The following is an 18,648-nucleotide window of genomic DNA, read 5'->3' as shown; positions in this document are numbered from 1 at the left end:
CTACGTGATAACAGTGAAGTGGGTCCGTTTTATAGAAATGTGAGATAACACGTAGCGGGAACATCAGGTTGGATGTGAAGGAAATGTAAAATTAGTTAACATGTATGACGTATGAAGAGTTAACACCGGCAGCGGACTCCCCTGCTTATGTAACGGATCATGTGTCCCCGCTTTTAAAGGGACAGTTCACGTTTAATGCCTGTGGGAATAAAATGACAGCAAAGTAAAATGAGATAAAAAAAACTACAGAAAGTAAAGAAAGTCAAAACCTGTGTCTTTTATTTTAGATTCCACATATTTATTTTGCATTTATTTGCTGCACTTTAATTGATATATGTTGAGTGCCCCCCCCCCCCCCCCCCCCATTGTACGTGGCTATACAGATCAAGAGATCCAGAACAGAACCATTTATTAGAAAAGAGCAGTGTTGGGGCTAGTTACTTTTAAAAAGTAATATATTACAGATTACATATTACTCTCAAAAATAGTAATGCCTTACACTACTATATTACTCCCTGGAGAAAGTAACTAGTTATATTACTAGTTACTTTTTTAACTAGTATCCTGCCCCTATACAGGCAATCGAACCGGGCCGGAATGTCGGGACCCGTGCCCTCAGACCCGGGCGAAAAGTCCGTGCAGCTCAGTCCAGCTCCGGCCGCTCCAGGTCCGCGCAAAGACACAATTGACCTCCGCGAAGCCGGGCTTCGGCTCCGCCGTAGACCCGTAGACCCTCGGACGCGTCGCGGGGAATCCAGACGTTAAATAGACACAAGAACCCAGCCGAACTCGCGGCCCTGATGCCACCAGACCATGGTGAAAAGCCCTCGGACATCGGTCAAACAGCGGCCAGCCCAGCCCCACGCGAGTCCACACAGGCGGACTCTCGGTCGAACGCGAAACGCACACACGCGCAGCACGCAAACCAGCCGGGAAACAGACTGCTGAACACGGCCGAACTCGGCCCACTTGTGCCCACAAATGTAACGCAAGTAACGAGCCCGGAAAATTGTAATATTATTACTATTTTCAGTAGAGTAATGCCTTACACTACTAGTTACTTGAAAAAGTAATCTGATTACAGTAACGCGTTACAAAGTAACGCGTTACTGTAATCAGATTACAAAGTAACGCGTTACACCCAACACTGGAAAAGAGCATACATTCCTCAGCAGGCCATATATATGTTTTCTTGGAAACCAGCAGTGTGGATCCAACTTCCATCATGGGTCTTCTGGATCTTCTCCCTGAGAGAAACATGATTATATGGTGGATAATTATGGAGAAACATGTCTATCATGTAATTTCATACCGCAATATCACACAGTATGTTGTGAGTTTATACTAATATTTCTATATTATATTATATTTCTCCTGTGTAATATCTGCAACAAACAATGAAAGATTTAATGATTAAAAGTAAAAGCTTACGTGTTGATATAAGGGGGGTTCTTCTTTAAAAGGTTATAATCAGACCTTTTGACCGTTCTCTCCGAAAACGTCTCTGGAAGAAAGATAATCACACAATTACACACAATAATCCCATAATCATCACATGTTTATGTCTTACAATCTGTACTCATTATATTTAAACTTTGTGCTATGAATTTTATTTTACAGTGTCGTTATGTTAGTATTATTTTTTACTTTATATTCTTACTCTTACTCTCATGTGGTTGTATTTTACTTTTTTAATCGTTAAAAACTCTGTTGTTGCACCGGTGTTAGTATTACTTCTTATGTACTCTATATTTATATTGTTTATATGTATAGTTCTGATGTTATTTCCTTCAGGATTAATACAGTTCTATCTTATCTTCTATCACATAGTTGTCACCAACTGGTTATGGTGGAGATATAGTGTTAAGGAGAATCCGTGTTTAGTGCAGGAAACATGACAAAAATGTCTGTAGCTCATGTTAATGCTGGTCAGTGCCTCTGCCTCACTTCACACACACACACACACACACACACACACACACACACACACACACACACACACACACACACACACACACACACACACCAGGCTAGTGCATTTTCTGCATAACGTCAATATTATTTTTAATCATAGTTAGAGCCTTGATTATTTCCCCCCTGATCCCTTAGCCCTTAAAGAACAGCTGTATAACATTTACTAATAATAATTTCATAATTTTCTGTGTGTTTCCATAAATATGTGTGAAATAAATGTTCTGTTTTTTATTTTCCTTTCTATATCTGGTCATATGACTGTTTGTATATTCATATGACACCACCACAGCATGAATATTCTGAAAGCCCAGGTTGTTCTGAAAAAAGGATGTAAAATACTTGATCTCACAGGGCTGAGGTTTAACCACTATTCTTACACCAGGCGAGAGGAAAATAGAACAATATGCCATAGTTAATATGTATGTGTATATATATATATATATATATATATATATACATGAGAAAAGAGAGAGCATGAGAAAATCATGTCCTCAGACCTGCTTCACATGCGTAAATCTCAACCCCCCCAATGTTCAACTCAAGGTCCAGAGATCCAGAACCATTTATCAGAAAAGAGCATAAAGTCATCAGCAGATCACAAGTTACAGAAGTCACCCATCATGTGACGCCTGTGTGTAAATATATAATATTAACAAAAGAAAATTATAAAAAAGCAAATTCATCATAAATTAACGTACAGGAACTGAGTCTCAAACGTGCCACATATTGTCACAGGCGGGTCTCTTTCATCGGGGATAAAGGGTTAATCTGGGATTTTCAGGAAATTAATGGCCAGCAGTTTAAATATTTAATTGTTTGCCGTCACTGAGCATGATAGGTTATTTCCACTATTTTCATGCTTCATCATCCCTTAATTCTCCCTGATCTACATTCCACTTCTTGGAAAAAAAATGTCCAAAATGGTGCATTATGAAGAATAAAATTCATATGATGGAGCTTCATAGTCAAAGGTTGTATTTCATTAAAAAGAACAAATATAAATATCTTTATCTGGTATAAATCCCATTAGGATCATCAAGGGCCCACGTGGTCATTTGGGGTCCAAATATGGGGTTCCAAAAGAGTCACATCTGCCCGGGAGGGTTTTTGGACCCCCATAAAACCCCCACCAGTGGTACCACACCCTTCAAATCCAGTTTGGCAAGAGCAACGTTCCTGTAGCTCCTCTAGTAAAGCATGAGGCCCGAGATCGTTTTAAAAACAGGGTTTATTCTCAGTCATCAACCAACACGTGAGAACTGAAGACAAGGAAAATAAATGAACCATCACATGAATAATGCTAATGCACAGTTTGTAGCTAAATGTACACAAATACAACAATAAATGGTAAACGGTCCTCATCTATAGTGCTTTTATCCAAAGTCCTGACAGTGTTGACTGACATCCATGCAGGACGACAGCCAGCTCGTCAGGAGCAATTAGGGTGAGGTGTCTTGCTCAGGGACACCAGGCACTCAGCTACAGTTACCAGCCAACCCGCTCTACCTCCTGAACTAATGCCCCCGTATTGCAACAATAATAGTAGTACTAAATGCACCACCAAAAGGGGCTGAATCTTGTGTTTCTTCTCTCTTCGTCTTCTTAATATGTTGTAACTCTTTTTTACTACGACTTAACTAACGAGTGTGGAGACAACCCACCGTGTTATTTCTCCCTTTTCACACTCAAAGGTAGGAAACAAAGAAAAATAATAATAATAAAATGAGAATGTATTAAACTGACATGTGGGCAGTAACAGTTCCCAAATATAACAAATAATTCTGTTAAATACATTTGAATGAATCATTCAAAAAGTGAAAAATTGGACTTTGGTGACCCTCCTCTCACCCAAACAGTAAGGAATGTTGATTCTGCCTTCAGAATTGTGTAGTACAAACTACAATGAACTAACACAGCCTTCTATCACTATGAGAACAGAAGTTATGGGCCTCCAAAAATGCTAACAAATGAAATGTGTCAAAAAGGGGCGTGGCACTTGAAATTCAAACGGACGCCACGGGCAAACCGCTAGAGATATTGACCTGAAACTTCAGATTCCTTTGTTTGGTAACATAAGGCATATTTTCACCGCTTTTCAGCTAAATCTGAGAGGTGTCATATAGACATATATACACATGCTGTTAGTTAGAGACACCAGTAGAGGGCGCCAACAGCTCGTCCTTCAATAACAAAAGTCATTAACTTTCCAGTCAGAGAACTTGTTTTAAGTGTAGCGAAGCCAGATGATGAAGAGTGGAAGTAGGGAAGCCAGATGATGAAGAGTGGAAGCAGCAGCAGCAGACAGATCAGGACCAATCTGTACAGACGATTCTGCAAAGTGTCGATCCAACTTCCATCATGTCTTCTGGATCTTCTCCCTGAGAGAAACATGATTATATGGTGGATAATTATGGAGAAACATGTCTATCATGTCATTTCATACCGCAATATCACACAGTATGTTGTGAATTTATACTAATATTTCTATATTATATTATATTTCTGCCGTATAATATCTGCAACAAACATTTTAAAGAGAAAAAATAAAAGCTTACATTTTGATATAAGGGTGGTTCTTCTTTAAAGTATAAAACCTCATCCATTGACTGACATCTCCGACGACAGCTCTGGAAGAAAGATAATCACACAATTACACACAATAATCCCATAATCATCACATGTTTATGTCTTACAATCTGTACTCATTATATTTAAACTTTGTGCTATGAATTTTATTTTACAGTGTCGTTATGTTAGTATTATTTTTTACTTTATATTCTTACTCTTACTCTCATGTGGTTGTATTTTACTTTTTTAATCGTTAAAAACTCTGTTGTTGCACCGGTGTTAGTATTACTTCTTATGTACTCTATATTTATATTGTTTATATGTATAGTTCTGATGTTATTTCCTTCAGGATTAATACAGTTCTGTCTTATCTTCTGAATATTTACTAACCCGACCTGTTTGTGCAAAATGTTCATGAATGCAGTTCCATTTAAATGAATAAAATCGTGGCTTACATGCGTCTCTTGGTGGAAATCAGGGACGGGACTTTGTGATGTGATGCGGCTCGTTCTGGAGGACAAGAGAGGAAGGTTAGAAGTTCAGTAGAATTCAGTTCAGCCTCTTTTTACAAAGTGGTTTCCCTGAGAGAAGCTCCCCATGTTCATGTTACTGACTTATAATCATAATAATATATTATGATAAATAATGTGTGTCAGACTGTTGTCTGGCGGCTCTGAGGAGAGATGTTAACTGGTTGTTTTTATTGTTAGAAATTAATTTGAAACTCATATCACCTTTGATCTTCGAGCGCCGCCTTCTCCTTCACCACCGCCGCCTCCTCTGGCTGATCCATCATCACGGCTCACCTGTCTCACCACGGCTCACCTGTCTCACCACGGATCACCTGTCTCACCACGGATCACCTGTCTCACCACGGATCACCTGTCTCACCACGGCTCACCTGTCTTACAGAGCACAGAGGTGTCAGAAGTACAGACAGTACTACCTTCTGGTAGAAGTACACACACTTGTGTTAAAAAAAAACTCTGGAAAAAAACATTTCTACAGGATGTGTTCTCTGTTTTTTCGGGGTGTTTTTAGACTAACGTAATCTGCTTTCATATAACTTCTGCATGCTAATGCGGATGCTGTGGTTTTGGTTTGTGCTGCACAATTCAGTTTGCCTTCTCCTGAAAACACGAAACTGAAAACTAACGATGAAGCTGCATCAAATCATGTTACTGAACAGTAAACGTGAAAGTCCTGCTGTGCTGTTTTAGTCAGATTCGCTGTTCAGTTCAGCCAAAGATCGTCGGGAACCGTTAACTACATCAACACGAGCCACGGGGGTCGTAAACACGGCAACACACACTTCAGGAGACAGATGTCCATCCGAAGAGTCTAACTGTTTGCTGAATCAGTGAAATAAGTCCGTCATGAATTCAACCAGCCTGCGTTTTTTTCATGAATCGCTCTTATAATCGTCCCCCGGTAACATTTAGCTCGTTAACGCAGTCTTTAAGCGAACAGAGGTGTCCTACCTTCTCATCACAGTCTGTGAGGCTCGGGTCTGTTCAGTCTGTCCTCACGGCTCGGGGGGGGGGGTTGGTCCACTTCTGCGTTGCATTCACGCGCTCCTCGTAAAAATCAGACTCCAACCGCAGACGTGAACATAGAACACTTGTTTGAAACACAATTCGGCCATTAAATAAAACCAAGGATGGCTTATCAAAATAAAAATGTTAAAGATGTATAAAAATCAGTTGAGGTTTGTAGACAATCGTTCATTTTTCATTTCCCTTTTGTAACTGTGTTTCTTACAGTAAGTAACAGTAATGAGTAATCTCTTTACTCATCACAGAACAACAGAAACACCTATGGACCATGTAATACACCACCTCCGCCCCCTTCCTCCCTCACTGCCGATGACTTTGCTACTTACTTTACCAAGAAAGTAAATGACATCAGCTCCTCATTCACGCCTATTCCCTCCCAGAAGACATCTCCCCCAACCGTCAACTCGGATGGTCTTACCAGCTTTACCCCCCTCACCTCTGAAGATGTTCACGCACTTGTTACATCTAACCGTGCCACCACCTGCTCCCTCGACCCGATCCCCTCCTCTCTTCTCCAAGACATCTCACACGACATCTTGCCATTCCTCACCACCCTGATCAACTCCTCCCTCACCTCAGGTGTCATTCCAGCGGATTTTAAGACAGCTACCGTGAAGCCTCTCCTTAAAAAACCCACCCTAGACGCTACTGACATCCAAAGCTACAGACCTGTATCTCTTCTTTCATTCCTCTCTAAAACCTTGGAACGTGCCGCCTACAACCAACTGTCATCCTATCTCTCGCTGAACAACCTCCTAGACCCTAATCAATCAGGATTCAGGACTGCTCACTCCACTGAGACGGCCCTCCTCACAGTGACCGAGTCCCTGCGAGACGCCAGAGCCCGAGTCCCACTCCTCCGTTCTCGTTCTCCTCGACCTATCTGCTGCGTTCGACACAGTCAACCACCAAATCCTCCTCTCCACTCTGGCTGAACTTGGCATAACTGATTCTGCTCTCACCTGGCTTACATCATACCTGACAAATCGCACCTTTCAGGTCACATGGAATGGCTCTATGTCCAAACCCTGTTCTCTGGACACGGGTGTCCCTCAAGGCTCAGTATTAGGACCGCTTCTGTTCTCACTATACACCAGATCACTAGGTTCTGTTATCACATCGCATGGATTCTCCTACCATTGCTATGCTGATGACACCCAGCTGTTCCTCTCTTTTCCCCCGTCCTCTGACACTCACATTGCAACTCGCATCTCGGACTGTCTGGCTGACATCTCTGTCTGGACAACTGCACATCACCTCAAGCTTAACCTGAATAAAACCGAACTCCTCTTCATCCCAGGGAAAGACTGCCCTCGCATGGACCTGTCGGTCACTGTCGAGGGCATCACAGTATTGCCGTCGTCAACTGCGAGGAACCTGGGTGTAATCCTCGATGACCAACTATCCTGCACCCCCAACATCACTGCTGTGGCCCGATCCTGCAGATTTGCCCTCTACAACATCCGCAGGATTCTGACCTTCCTCACAAAGGATGCAACGCAGCTCTTGGTCCAAGCACTGGTCATCTCCCGCCTTGACTACTGCAACTCTCTCCTGGCCGGACTCCCGGCCTCTGCGATTAAACCATTGCAGCGTATCCAGAACGCTGCAGCACGTCTTATCTTCAATCTACCCAAATTCTCCCATGTGACCCCCCTCCTCCGTGACCTCCACTGGCTCCCTGTTGCGGCACGCATCCAATTCAAGACGATGACACTGGCCTTCAGGGCCATCAATGGAACGGCACCCATCTACCTTCAAACACTGGTCAAACCTCATGCCTCGAAGCGAGCACTTCGCTCCTCTACTTCAGCTGGCCGGCTGGTACCACCATCGCTGAAATCAAACAAATGTCGCTCAGCAAAGTCCAGACTCTTCTCTGTTCTGGTCCTCAGTGGTGGAACGAACTCCCGACCAATGTCAGGACAGCTGAGTCATTTGCCACTTTCCGAAAAAGGCTCAAGACTCACCTGTTCAGACTTCACCTCGACTAGCATGACCCCCCCCCCCAAAAAAAACAACAAAAAAACACCCTTACCTATAGCACTCTGATCGTAGCACTGTTGCTCTTGAAGTACTACTTTACTCAGATGAGGACCTAACACTTGTTCTACTTTTAGCTCTTACTTTATCTGCAATGATTCGTTGTGGTTTCCTTGTTTCCTTCTTTTGACAAATGTACTTATTGTAAGTCGCTTTGGACAAAAGCGTCTGCTAAATGACCTAAATGTAAATGTAAATGTAAATCGTTGCTTATGATCACATAGTTGTCACCAACTGGCTATGGTGGAGATGGAGAACCCGTGTTTAGTGCAGGAAACATGACAAACATGTCTGTAGCTCATGTTAATGCTGGTCAGTGCCTCGGCCTCACTTCTCACTTCTCACTTCTCACTTCTCACTTCTCACACACACACACCTCACTTCTCACTTCTCACTTCTCACACACACACACCAGGCTAGTGCATTTTCTGCATAACGTCAATATTATTTTTAATCATAGTTAGAGCCTTGATTATTTCCCCCCTGATCCCTTAGCCCTTAAAGAACAGCTGTATAACATTTACTAATAATAATTTCATAATTTTCTGTGTGTTTCCATAAATATGTGTGAAATAAATGTTCTGTTTTTTATTTTCCTTTCTATATCTGGTCATATGACTGTTTGTATATTCATATGACACCACCACAGCATGAATATTCTGAAAGCCCAGGTTGTTCTGAAAAAAGGATGTAAAATACTTGATCTCACAGGGCTGAGGTTTAACCACTATTCTTACACCAGGCGAGAGGAAAATAGAACAATATGCCATAGTTAATATGTATGTGTATATATATATATATATATATATATATATATACATGAGAAAAGAGAGAGCATGAGAAAATCATGTCCTCAGACCTGCTTCACATGCGGAAATCTCAACCCCCCCAATGTTCAACTCAAGGTCCAGAGATCCAGAACCATTTATCAGAAAAGAGCATAAAGTCATCAGCAGATCACAAGTTACAGAAGTCACCCATCATGTGACGCCTGTGTGTAAATATATAATATTAACAAAAGAAAATTATAAAAAAGCAAATTCATCATAAATTAACGTACAGGAACTGAGTCTCAAACGTGCCACATATTGTCACAGGAGGGTCTCTTTCATCGGGGATAAAGGGTTAATCTGGGATTTTCAGGAAATTAATGGCCAGCAGTCTAAATATTTAATTGTTTGCTGTCACTGAGCATAATAAGTTATTTCCACTATTTTCATGCTTTATCATCACTTAATTCTCCCTGATCTACATTCCACTTCTTGGGGAAAAAAATGTCCAAAATGGTGCATTATGAAGAATAAAATTCATATGATGGAGCTTCATAGTCAAAGGTTGTATTTCATTAAAAAGAACAAATATATATCTTTATCTGGTATAAATCCCATTAGGATCATCACGTGGTCATTTGAGGTCCAAATATGGGGTTCCAAAAGAGTCACATCTGCCCGGGAGGGTTTTTGGACCCCCATAAAACCCCCACCAGTGGTACCACACCCTTCAAATCCAGTTTGGCAAGAGCAACGTTCCTGTAGCTCCTCTAGTAAAGCATGAGGCCCGAGATCGTTTTAAAAACAGGGTTTATTCTCAGTCATCAACCAACACGTGAGAACTGAAGACAAGGAAAATAAATGAACAATCTGCCAGAAGTCGTGTTTTCTGGAAAACCGGCAGTGTTGATCCAACTTCCATCATGGGTCTTCTGGATCTTCTCCCTGAGAGAAACATGATTATATGGTGGATAATTATGGAGAAACATTTCTATCATGTCATTTCATACCGCAATATCACACAGTAGGTTGTGGATTTATACTAATATTTATATATTATATTATATTTCTCCCGTATAATATCTGCAACAAACAATGAAACATTTTAATGAGTAAAAGTAAAAGCTTACGTGATGATAGGAGAGGTGGGTTCTTCTTTAAAGTATAAAACCTCATCCATTGACTGACATCTCCGACGACAGTTCTTGAAGAAAGATAATCACACAATTACACACAATAATCCCATAATCATCACATGTTTATCTCTTACAATCTGTATTCATTATATTTATGAATTTTATTTTACAGTGTCGTTATGTTAGTATTATGTTTTACTTTATATTCTTACTCTTAGTCTCATGTGGTTGTATTTTACTTTAATGTAACTACATTTTTATTGTTAAAAACTCTATTGTTGCACCGGTGTTAGTATTACTTCTTATGTACTCTATATTTATATTGTTTATATGTATAGTTCTGGTGTTATTTCCTTCAGGATTAATACAGTTCTGTCTTATCTTCTGAATATTTACTAACCCGACCTGTTTGTGCAAAATGTTAATGAATGCAGTTCCATTTAAATGAATTAAATCGTGGCTTACATGCGTCTCTTGGTGGAAATCAGGGACGGGACTTTGTGATGTGATGCGGCTCGTTCTGGAGGACAAGAGAGGAAGGTTAGAAGTTCAGTAGAATTCAGTTCAGCCTCTTTTTACAAAGTGCTTTCCCTGAGAGAAGCTCCCCATGTTCATGTTACTGACTTATAATAATCATAATAATAATAATAATATATTATAATAAGTTATAAATTAATTTGAAACTCATATCACCTTTGATCTTCGAGCGCCGCCTTCTCCTTCACCACCGCCGCCTCCTCTGGCTGATCCATCATCACAGCTCACCTGTCTCACCACGGCTCACCTGTCTCACCACGGATCACCTGTCTCACCACGGCTCACCTGTCTCACCACGGCTCACCTGTCTCACCTGTCCACACTGTGTCACAGAGCACAGAGGTGTCAGAAGTACAGACAGTACTACCTTCTTTTTTTTGCAAGACTAACTGAATCTGCCTTCATATTAATTATTAAACTTATAATCGATAATTCCCCTTAAATCCTTTAAAACTAAAGTGTTTTGAAAATGTGAGGAGTAGAAAGTGTAGATATTTGTTTGACATGTTGGGAGGAAAAGTAAAAAAGTTGTCAGAGAAATAAATACTCAAGTTATAGCTGAAAATCATAAATTAAGTTTAGTAAGGAAGTATTTGTACTTCGTTACTTCTGCATTCTCCCTGCTGAGAACAGCTGCTGTCAGTAGTTGATCCTGTTTATAATATTATAGATGAATAAAAAGAAAGCAGCACAGTTCTACATGAGGTCTGGTTTCCATCTGAAGCGGATCATCGTGTTAAAATAAGAGAAATAAAGAAGGAGGAAGAAAACAGGCCTGAAGCCTTTTTTCAACGTAAACAACAAACTTATTTCTGACCCGTTTTCTCGTTGATTGTTGGAGTTTTTCAGACCTGATTAAGTAACGGAATAAACGGATGTTTCAGGGTCGCTGGAAATAAGATTAATATCGTAATAAAGTCATTCAAATACCTTTTAGATGGCGGGAGAGAAAACGGCGTTCCTCTTTAATGATCGAACAAAAATGAAACCAAAACTTAAAACCTACTGACGCAACCTTTATTCCTCTTAAAGCCACACGACAGATTAAAAGCCAGAGATTTTTAAAAAAAAGAAGAAATAACAACAACAACAATATACAGAAGTACAAAATAAATAGAGATTATATCAAAACAATGATTTGGTGTTATAAATATTGACTCAGGGCTGGGCTCAGAGCTCATTGAGATTCTGGCTGAGTTCAGTGCACCACCTAGTGGTGGAAGGAGTGCACAACACATTCACAAACGTTAATAATAATACTTATAAGGCACATTTGTAATATGAACATTTGTAATATGATTGCATTCATGTAAGAAAAGACTCACTTCAAAATGTGATAAATAAGCTTATTAAAAAAATGAGTCTCTTATAGAAACAGGACATTTTTCCATGCTACCCCTGGGGCAAATCATGCGTAGATACAACATTGACTTCCATTGTTATGCAGATGACACTCAGTTGTATGTCCCACTTCGGCCGGGCATAACTGAGGTTTCCTGCATTATGTCCTGCCTTGCTGAGATAAAACGTTGGATGTCTGAACATTTTTTGCAGCTGAATGACTCCAAATCAGACATTGTCATAATTACCCCCTTTGGCCCCAGCACTAGTAGCTTGGACAATCTCTCCTCTAGTCTGGGCGCCTTATCCAACAATGTAAGAAAAGAGGGCCGCAATCTGGGTGTCATTTTTGACTCCGAATTATCTTTCGATACTCAGGTGACTAAAGTGGTGCAGTCCTGCTTTGCCCAACTGAGACTGCTAACCAAGATCAGACCATTCCTGTCCTCTGCAGACTTAGAAAAGGTCATCCATGCTTTTATCTCCTCCAGACTGGACTACTGCAACACACTTTATTCTGGTCTCAGCAGGCGTAACATCCAACGACTGCAGCTGATACAAAACGCTGCTGCTAGGTTTTGAACACGTACTAAGAGATGCGACCACATTACTCCAATCCTTGCTGCCCTTCACTGGTTACCTGTGAGTTTTAGAATTGATTTTAAGATTTTACTGCTTGTTTTTAAAGCCTTGAATGGTCAGGCTCCTGCCTATATCCGCGATCTGCTGACTCCTTATGAGCCTCATCGCTGCCTGAGATCCTCCAACAGGGCCCTCCTACTGGTTCCAAAATCCCGACTTGTCAGTAAGGATGACCGGGCCGGGCTGTTAGGGTCCCTCAGCTATGGAACTCCCTGCCCGGAGATCTCAGGCAGGCAAACTCAGTATCATCTTTTAAATCCCTTCTTAAAACTCACTTTTACCTTAAGGCCTTTTCTTAATTGTTGTTCATTGTTGTAGCTATTTAAATGATTTTTATCATGTTTTTATCCTATGTTCGGATTTTATCTCATTATATTATCTGTTTTATTGTAAAGCACTTTGTAACTTGTTTTTGAAAGGTGCTATATAAATAAAAGTTTATTATTATTATTATTATTATTATTTTGATAAAGTGAATGGGAAAATAAAACTTATTTAATACATTTTAGGAAGAGTTGTCTAATGTAATTAATAGCCATTTATTTTCATAAATGTTGAAACTATTGTGTTGTTGAAGGAGATATATATATATATATATAGTCCCAGCAGAGCCGAGGTGGACCAGACACAGAACCGGGTCCCATCAGAGCCGAGGTGGACCAGACACAGAACCGGGTCCCATCAGAGCCGAGGTGGACCAGACACAGAACCGGGTCCTCTTTCAAATGAACACAAATAGAACTTGGTCCCCTTTAAGAGGACTGTGTTTGGTTCATTTAAAGAGGACTATGTGTGAAAGTTTCTGTGTTTATTTATATTTTTTTTACACTTTCCTGATCAATTAAACTATTTTCCTCAGGAAGCAGCAGCTCCTGAATCACAGACAGATATTTCTCTTAATTAAATTCTGTTTATCTGATAACGGAGGAATCTGCTTTTTCCAAAAAGACACAATCGTCACCACAAACGTACAAACACTGGACTTTATTCTGATCAGAATAATCCAACATGGGGTGTAGAAGCGTTCTCTGCAGAATAAATGAAGCGTTTTGGATGAAAAGAAAAAGAGAAATGTCTGTAAGGAGGGTTTAAAGTGCAGGTAGGAACGCAGTCCGAGTCTGACTTGGAACAAAAACTCTTCATTAACTTGTAAGCGACGGGCGGCACACACAATATCACAGTGTGATCATATTAACTAACCAGCAGGAGTACAAGTACAAGTACAGATACAAGTACAAGTACAAGTACAGATACAGATACAAGTACAGATACAAGTACAAGTACAGATAAGTACAAGATATTCTGCTTAATGCTTTATAAAGATTCCCAATTTAGATATAATTCTCTTTTCTTAAAGACTAATATAAAAATACAAAAATACACATTACAATGCTACATGTCGTTCTCTACGTTCTGAATCAACAAGCAAACACGCTACAGAACACGTGATCCTGCAGCAGTGTTAATTTCGTTAACGAAAACTATGACGAAATATGTTCGTCAAAAGCATTTTTTCTATAAGACGAGACGATGACGAGCTAAAAATAGATCCTTGATGATAAAAACTATGACGAGATGTCTGCTTCGTTTTCGTTAATGAGACGGGACTAAAATGTTAATGGTGTGTCCATGTGAGCGATTTATTTCTGACAACAAAACGAATGCGTAAAGTTGTAAAGATGTGACTAGATGTCTCCTCGTCTCCGCTGCGCATTTCTCCGTTTTGTTATGTATATCGATCAGTATTTTCATCCGCGATCTTGCTAGTGACGTATAGAGTCACGTTTATGCATCGGACGCTCGTATTGGCTCCCGTAGCGGCTTTTACAGCCAATCAGAAAGCCTGATTTACGCGTGGCAGTGAATTGTTGTGTTTGCCCAAACGGGAGACACGGAGGAGTTCAGAGCAGAGCAAATGAAGAGTTATTGTAGTGATAGAGAAAGATAAATACATAAATAGCACAGAAGAAGTACACTATATACACACATATTTAGGGCAGGGAGTGGAAACAAAACCGCCCATGGACAGTAGGCTACCCAAAATAATATCCATATTTCATAGACAGAAGCAGCTAGAAGCTTGATGGAATGGAATTGTCCTGTTGTAATAGCTGGCCACATGCAGCCCATAGGAAAAGAATGAGACAACAGATTCAACATCGGCCAAGTTATGGACCGGCAGCTTAAAGCAGACGCATGGGGGCGGCAGTGCTAATGTGACTAAAAGTAATGACTAAAAGTTGACTAAATGTTTTTACTTTTCGTCGACTAAAACTAGACTGAAACTATGAAGGTAAACAATGACTAAAATGTGACTAAAACTAATAAGCATTTTCGTCTAAAGACTAAGACTAAATCTAAAATAGCCGCCAAAATTAACTGTTCTGCAGCGGCATCGTCGTTAGTCGTGAGTTTGCGTCGTCGGTGCACGTTTTGTTGCCAGAAGTCATGTTTTCTGAGAAACTGGCAAAGTGTCGATCCAACTTCCATCATGTCTTCTGGATCTTCTCCCTGAGAGAAACATGATTATATGATGGATAATTATGGAGAAACATTTCTATCATGTCATTTCATACCGCAATATCAGTATGTTGTGGATTTATACTAATATTTCTATATTATATTTCTCCCGTATAATATCTGCAACAAACAATGAAACATTTTAATGAGTAAAAGTAAAAGCTTACGTGTTGAAAGGAGAGGGGGGTTCTTCTTTAAAGTCTATAATCCGACCTTTTGACCTTGAACGTCTCCGACAACGTCTCTGGAAGAAAGATAATCACACAATTACACACAATAATCCCATAATCATCACATGTTTATGTCTTACAATCTGTATTCATTATATTTATGAATTTTATTTTACAGTGTCGTTATGTTAGTATTATGTTTTACTTTATATTCTTACTCTTAGTCTCATGTGGTTGTATTTTACTTTAATGTAACTACATTTTTATTGTTAAAAACTCTATTGTTGCACCGGTGTTAGTATTACTTCTTATGTACTCTATATTTATATTGTTTATATGTATAGTTCTGATGTTATTTCCTTCAGGATTAATACAGTTCTGTCTTATCTTCTGAATATTTACTAACCCGACCTGTTTGTGCAAAATGTTAATGAATGCAGTTCCATTTAAATGAATAAAATCGTGGCTTACATGCGTCTCTTGGTGGAAATCAGGGACGGGACTTTGTGATGTGATGCGGCTCGTTCTGGAGGACAAGAGAGGAAGGTTAGAAGTTCAGTAGAATTCAGTTCAGCCTCTTTTTACAAAGTGGTTTCCCTGAGAGAAGCTCCCCATGTTCATGTTACTGACTTCAGAATAGTAATAATATATTATGATAAATAATGTGTGTCAGACTGTTGTCTGGCGGCTCTGAGGAGAGATGTTAACTGGTTGTTTTTATTGTTAGAAATTAATTTGAAACTCATATCACCTTTGATCTTTGAGCGCCGCCTTCTCCTTCACCACCGCCGCCTCCTCTGGCTGATCCATCATCACGGTTCACCTGTCTCACCACGGCTCACCTGTCTCACCACGGCTCACCTGTCTCACCACGGATCACCTGTCTCACCACGGATCACCCGTCTCACCACGGCTCACCTGTGGATGTGGAGATCTGGTGTGGAGGGAAACAGGGAAAATGGCAGCAGTATTGGGATGAGGAGTCCAAAGGGAGACATTTATTCAGAATTCAGAACAAAATTGGAAGAGAATATAATAGAAGCTGTAACAGAAGAATACAAGTGATTTCTAGCAGAATGAGAATCGGTCAGTGTAATTTAAATGGAACATTGTTTTTAATGTTAAACCATCAAACTGTGATGGATGTGGGGAGAGGTAACTGTGGAGCATGCTCTATGTGTGTGCAGGAAGTAAGAGGCAGAGAGAGGACGGATGGAAGATGGACTTCAGAGGGCTGACACACTGTGATCAATGTACAGATCAGTTTGAAATATGGAGAATCAGCGGAGGGCAGAAAACTCATTTTGACATTCCTGACAGAATCAGGTCTTATTAAAAGACTGTGGTTTTGGAAAGGTGTATATGATGTAATGTAAGGTCATAGTTCACCATTTCAATTCTGAACTAGTTCAAAGTTCAGTTCATTTTTTTTTAGGTGAGAAATGAAAATGAAAGACTGAACTTGTTTTCAAACTATCCCATTACTATCACTATGCCTACCTTCTAGTCTAAAACTGTTCAACTGCAGGGCAAACTACTAGTGGACCATGTTTTAGTTTAGAAACCAGAGGAAGAGAGGAGGGGAGGTGGAGATGATGGGGGCCTAGTGGCCTAGCGCGGAGGAGAAGAGGTGGAGATGAGGGAAGGGGGAGAGGACCTTTGTAGGAACTAGGGCTGTCAACGAATATTCTAAATTCGAATATATATTTGAAGAGTTGTTAAAAGCATAATTTCGAATGTGAAAAAACATTTATAGATTAAAAACTATAACAAATAGAAAAAAATGAAGACACTGAGACATTAACAATCATCTGAAGAAATATTGTTTATAACGTTACTATGGTGATTGGGTTTTTCTTTTCCTGTGATTTGATTGGCTGGCTTGCACGCAGACGGCAGGCTGAATTTGATGTGCTCCTGTCCCCCCTCCCCCCCACAAAAAAAAAAATGACGTCCGTGCTCTGTTCATAATCAAAACTGAAAACCATGTCCACATTAATTAAAAAAAATATATATATAAATAATAATAATAATTTAAAAAATATATATATATTATATATAAATATAAATGCAACTAGCCGTGTGTCTACGCCAAATTATTTTGTTGCGTTTTCACATAAAACCCCAAACGCACCGCAGGGTGTTTAAAAGGTTAACCACGCCGAACGGGACATTTAAACCCCGGCACCGGTCCTGAGAACTACTAGGTACTATGTACTGAGCTGTCACCGAGCTCAGCTGTCACTCAAGTACTCTGTACTACCGAGTACTACTGAGACTCAAGTACTGAGAATTACTAAGTACTATGTATTGTTTGAAAAACTACAACTCCCACTGACTGCTCCTGTCGGCCAATCAGAGCGCACCTGCTGTCACTTCTAGTAATGTAATGGATTGGATTTATATGGCGCTTTTCAAGACACTCAAGCGCTCTGACAGGGTTCCGGGTTCCATTCATTCACACACAGTCATACCGGTGGTGGTAAACTACGATAGTAGCCACAGCTGCCCTGGGGCAGACTGACGGAAGCGTGGCTGCCATTCAGCCCCTCCCCCACCTCAAACATACAGCAGTCATACACATTCACACGAGGCAAGCTGCCCAAGGACACAACGACCATGACACAGTGACAAGGGCGGGGATCGAACCGCCGACCCTCCGAACATTGGCAAACCCGCTCTACCAACTGAGCCACAGTCACTTCTGAGTGAGACATTGGGTGCAGTCGAATAGTCAAAAAATAAGGTCCTAACTCCTATTCCTATCTCCTATTCCTTGACCTCTGGGGAAAAGGTCACGGGGTTAAGGAAAGACGATAGGAGAACTCAAAAGGACTTAGGAATAGTCGACCGCGGTGCTCAGAGAATCCGACCGGACTTTCACTAAGCTACGTCATTAAAACGCGGCCGCTGATGATTGACAGCTGATGATCGGCACCGGCGATTGACGTGCGTCTGCGCTGGAGAAACTACAATAATGGACTACAAAAAGCGCATCGTCCACTTCTCCACATGTTGGTTTTATAAACAGCTGGTTCACTGACCGGCTTCAGGTCCAGCAGCTCCTCCTTCCTGTTTGACCGTTGTTTTATAGTTTTCATTTGTGGTTTTAGTTTCGTTTCTGTCAAACATTTGTAACATGATTGAAATAAATAAAAAAAAAAAAAAACATTCAATTATTATCACTGTCCACACATTTATCAACACTATTCCAATTACTCTGTCTGCATGAAAGTTAATGTTAAATATGCAAATGCACATATCGTTTGTTTTCATGAACGGCCGAGGTGTGCGGCACTTTAAATGTTGCTCTCGCTAAGAATTGTGGGTCGGCGTGATCTCCTTTCCTTTCGCAGAGGAAGGTCCGTTGCATCCTATGCTAAAGGAGCTC

General features: G+C 40.4%; 1 protein-coding gene and 1 long non-coding RNA gene across 5 annotated transcripts in view; both read right to left on the bottom strand.

Moving 5' to 3' along the window:
• Positions 1-1,163: 1,163 nt before the first annotated feature.
• The window catches only part of LOC311015417, a 25,862-nt gene continuing 8,377 nt past the window's right edge, over positions 1,164-18,648 (bottom strand). Inside the window, exons 2-6 of one of the 4 annotated variants that reach the window (XR_014597347.1) lie at positions 16,119-16,147; positions 5,277-5,424; positions 4,998-5,052; positions 4,530-4,601; positions 3,185-4,352 (exon numbers count right to left, since the gene is read on the bottom strand). This is a non-coding gene — a long non-coding RNA (uncharacterized lncRNA). Of the gene's footprint in view, positions 1,248-1,431; positions 1,505-3,184; positions 4,353-4,529; positions 4,602-4,997; positions 5,053-5,276; positions 6,204-16,118; positions 16,148-18,648 lie in introns of those variants that run through there. The other 3 variants (XR_014597349.1, XR_014597348.1, XR_014597350.1) reach the window with 3 other exon arrangements.
• LOC311015415 (uncharacterized protein) overlaps positions 9,705-18,648 on the bottom strand; it is a 23,393-nt gene continuing 14,449 nt past the window's right edge. The window contains exon 4 of the mRNA XM_084012643.1: positions 9,705-9,856. Coding sequence (XP_083868769.1) covers positions 9,736-9,856 — 121 coding nt within the window. The 3' untranslated portion in view covers positions 9,705-9,735. The remainder of the gene's footprint in view (positions 9,857-18,648) is intronic.

Source organism: Eutrigla gurnardus (assembly GCF_963514095.1).
Source record: "Eutrigla gurnardus genome assembly, chromosome: 7".
In the NCBI taxonomy this organism is placed as follows: domain Eukaryota; kingdom Metazoa; phylum Chordata; class Actinopteri; order Perciformes; family Triglidae; genus Eutrigla; species Eutrigla gurnardus.
Note: the sequence above shows the minus strand (reverse complement) of the source record. Positions and strands in the feature narration are given on the sequence as shown.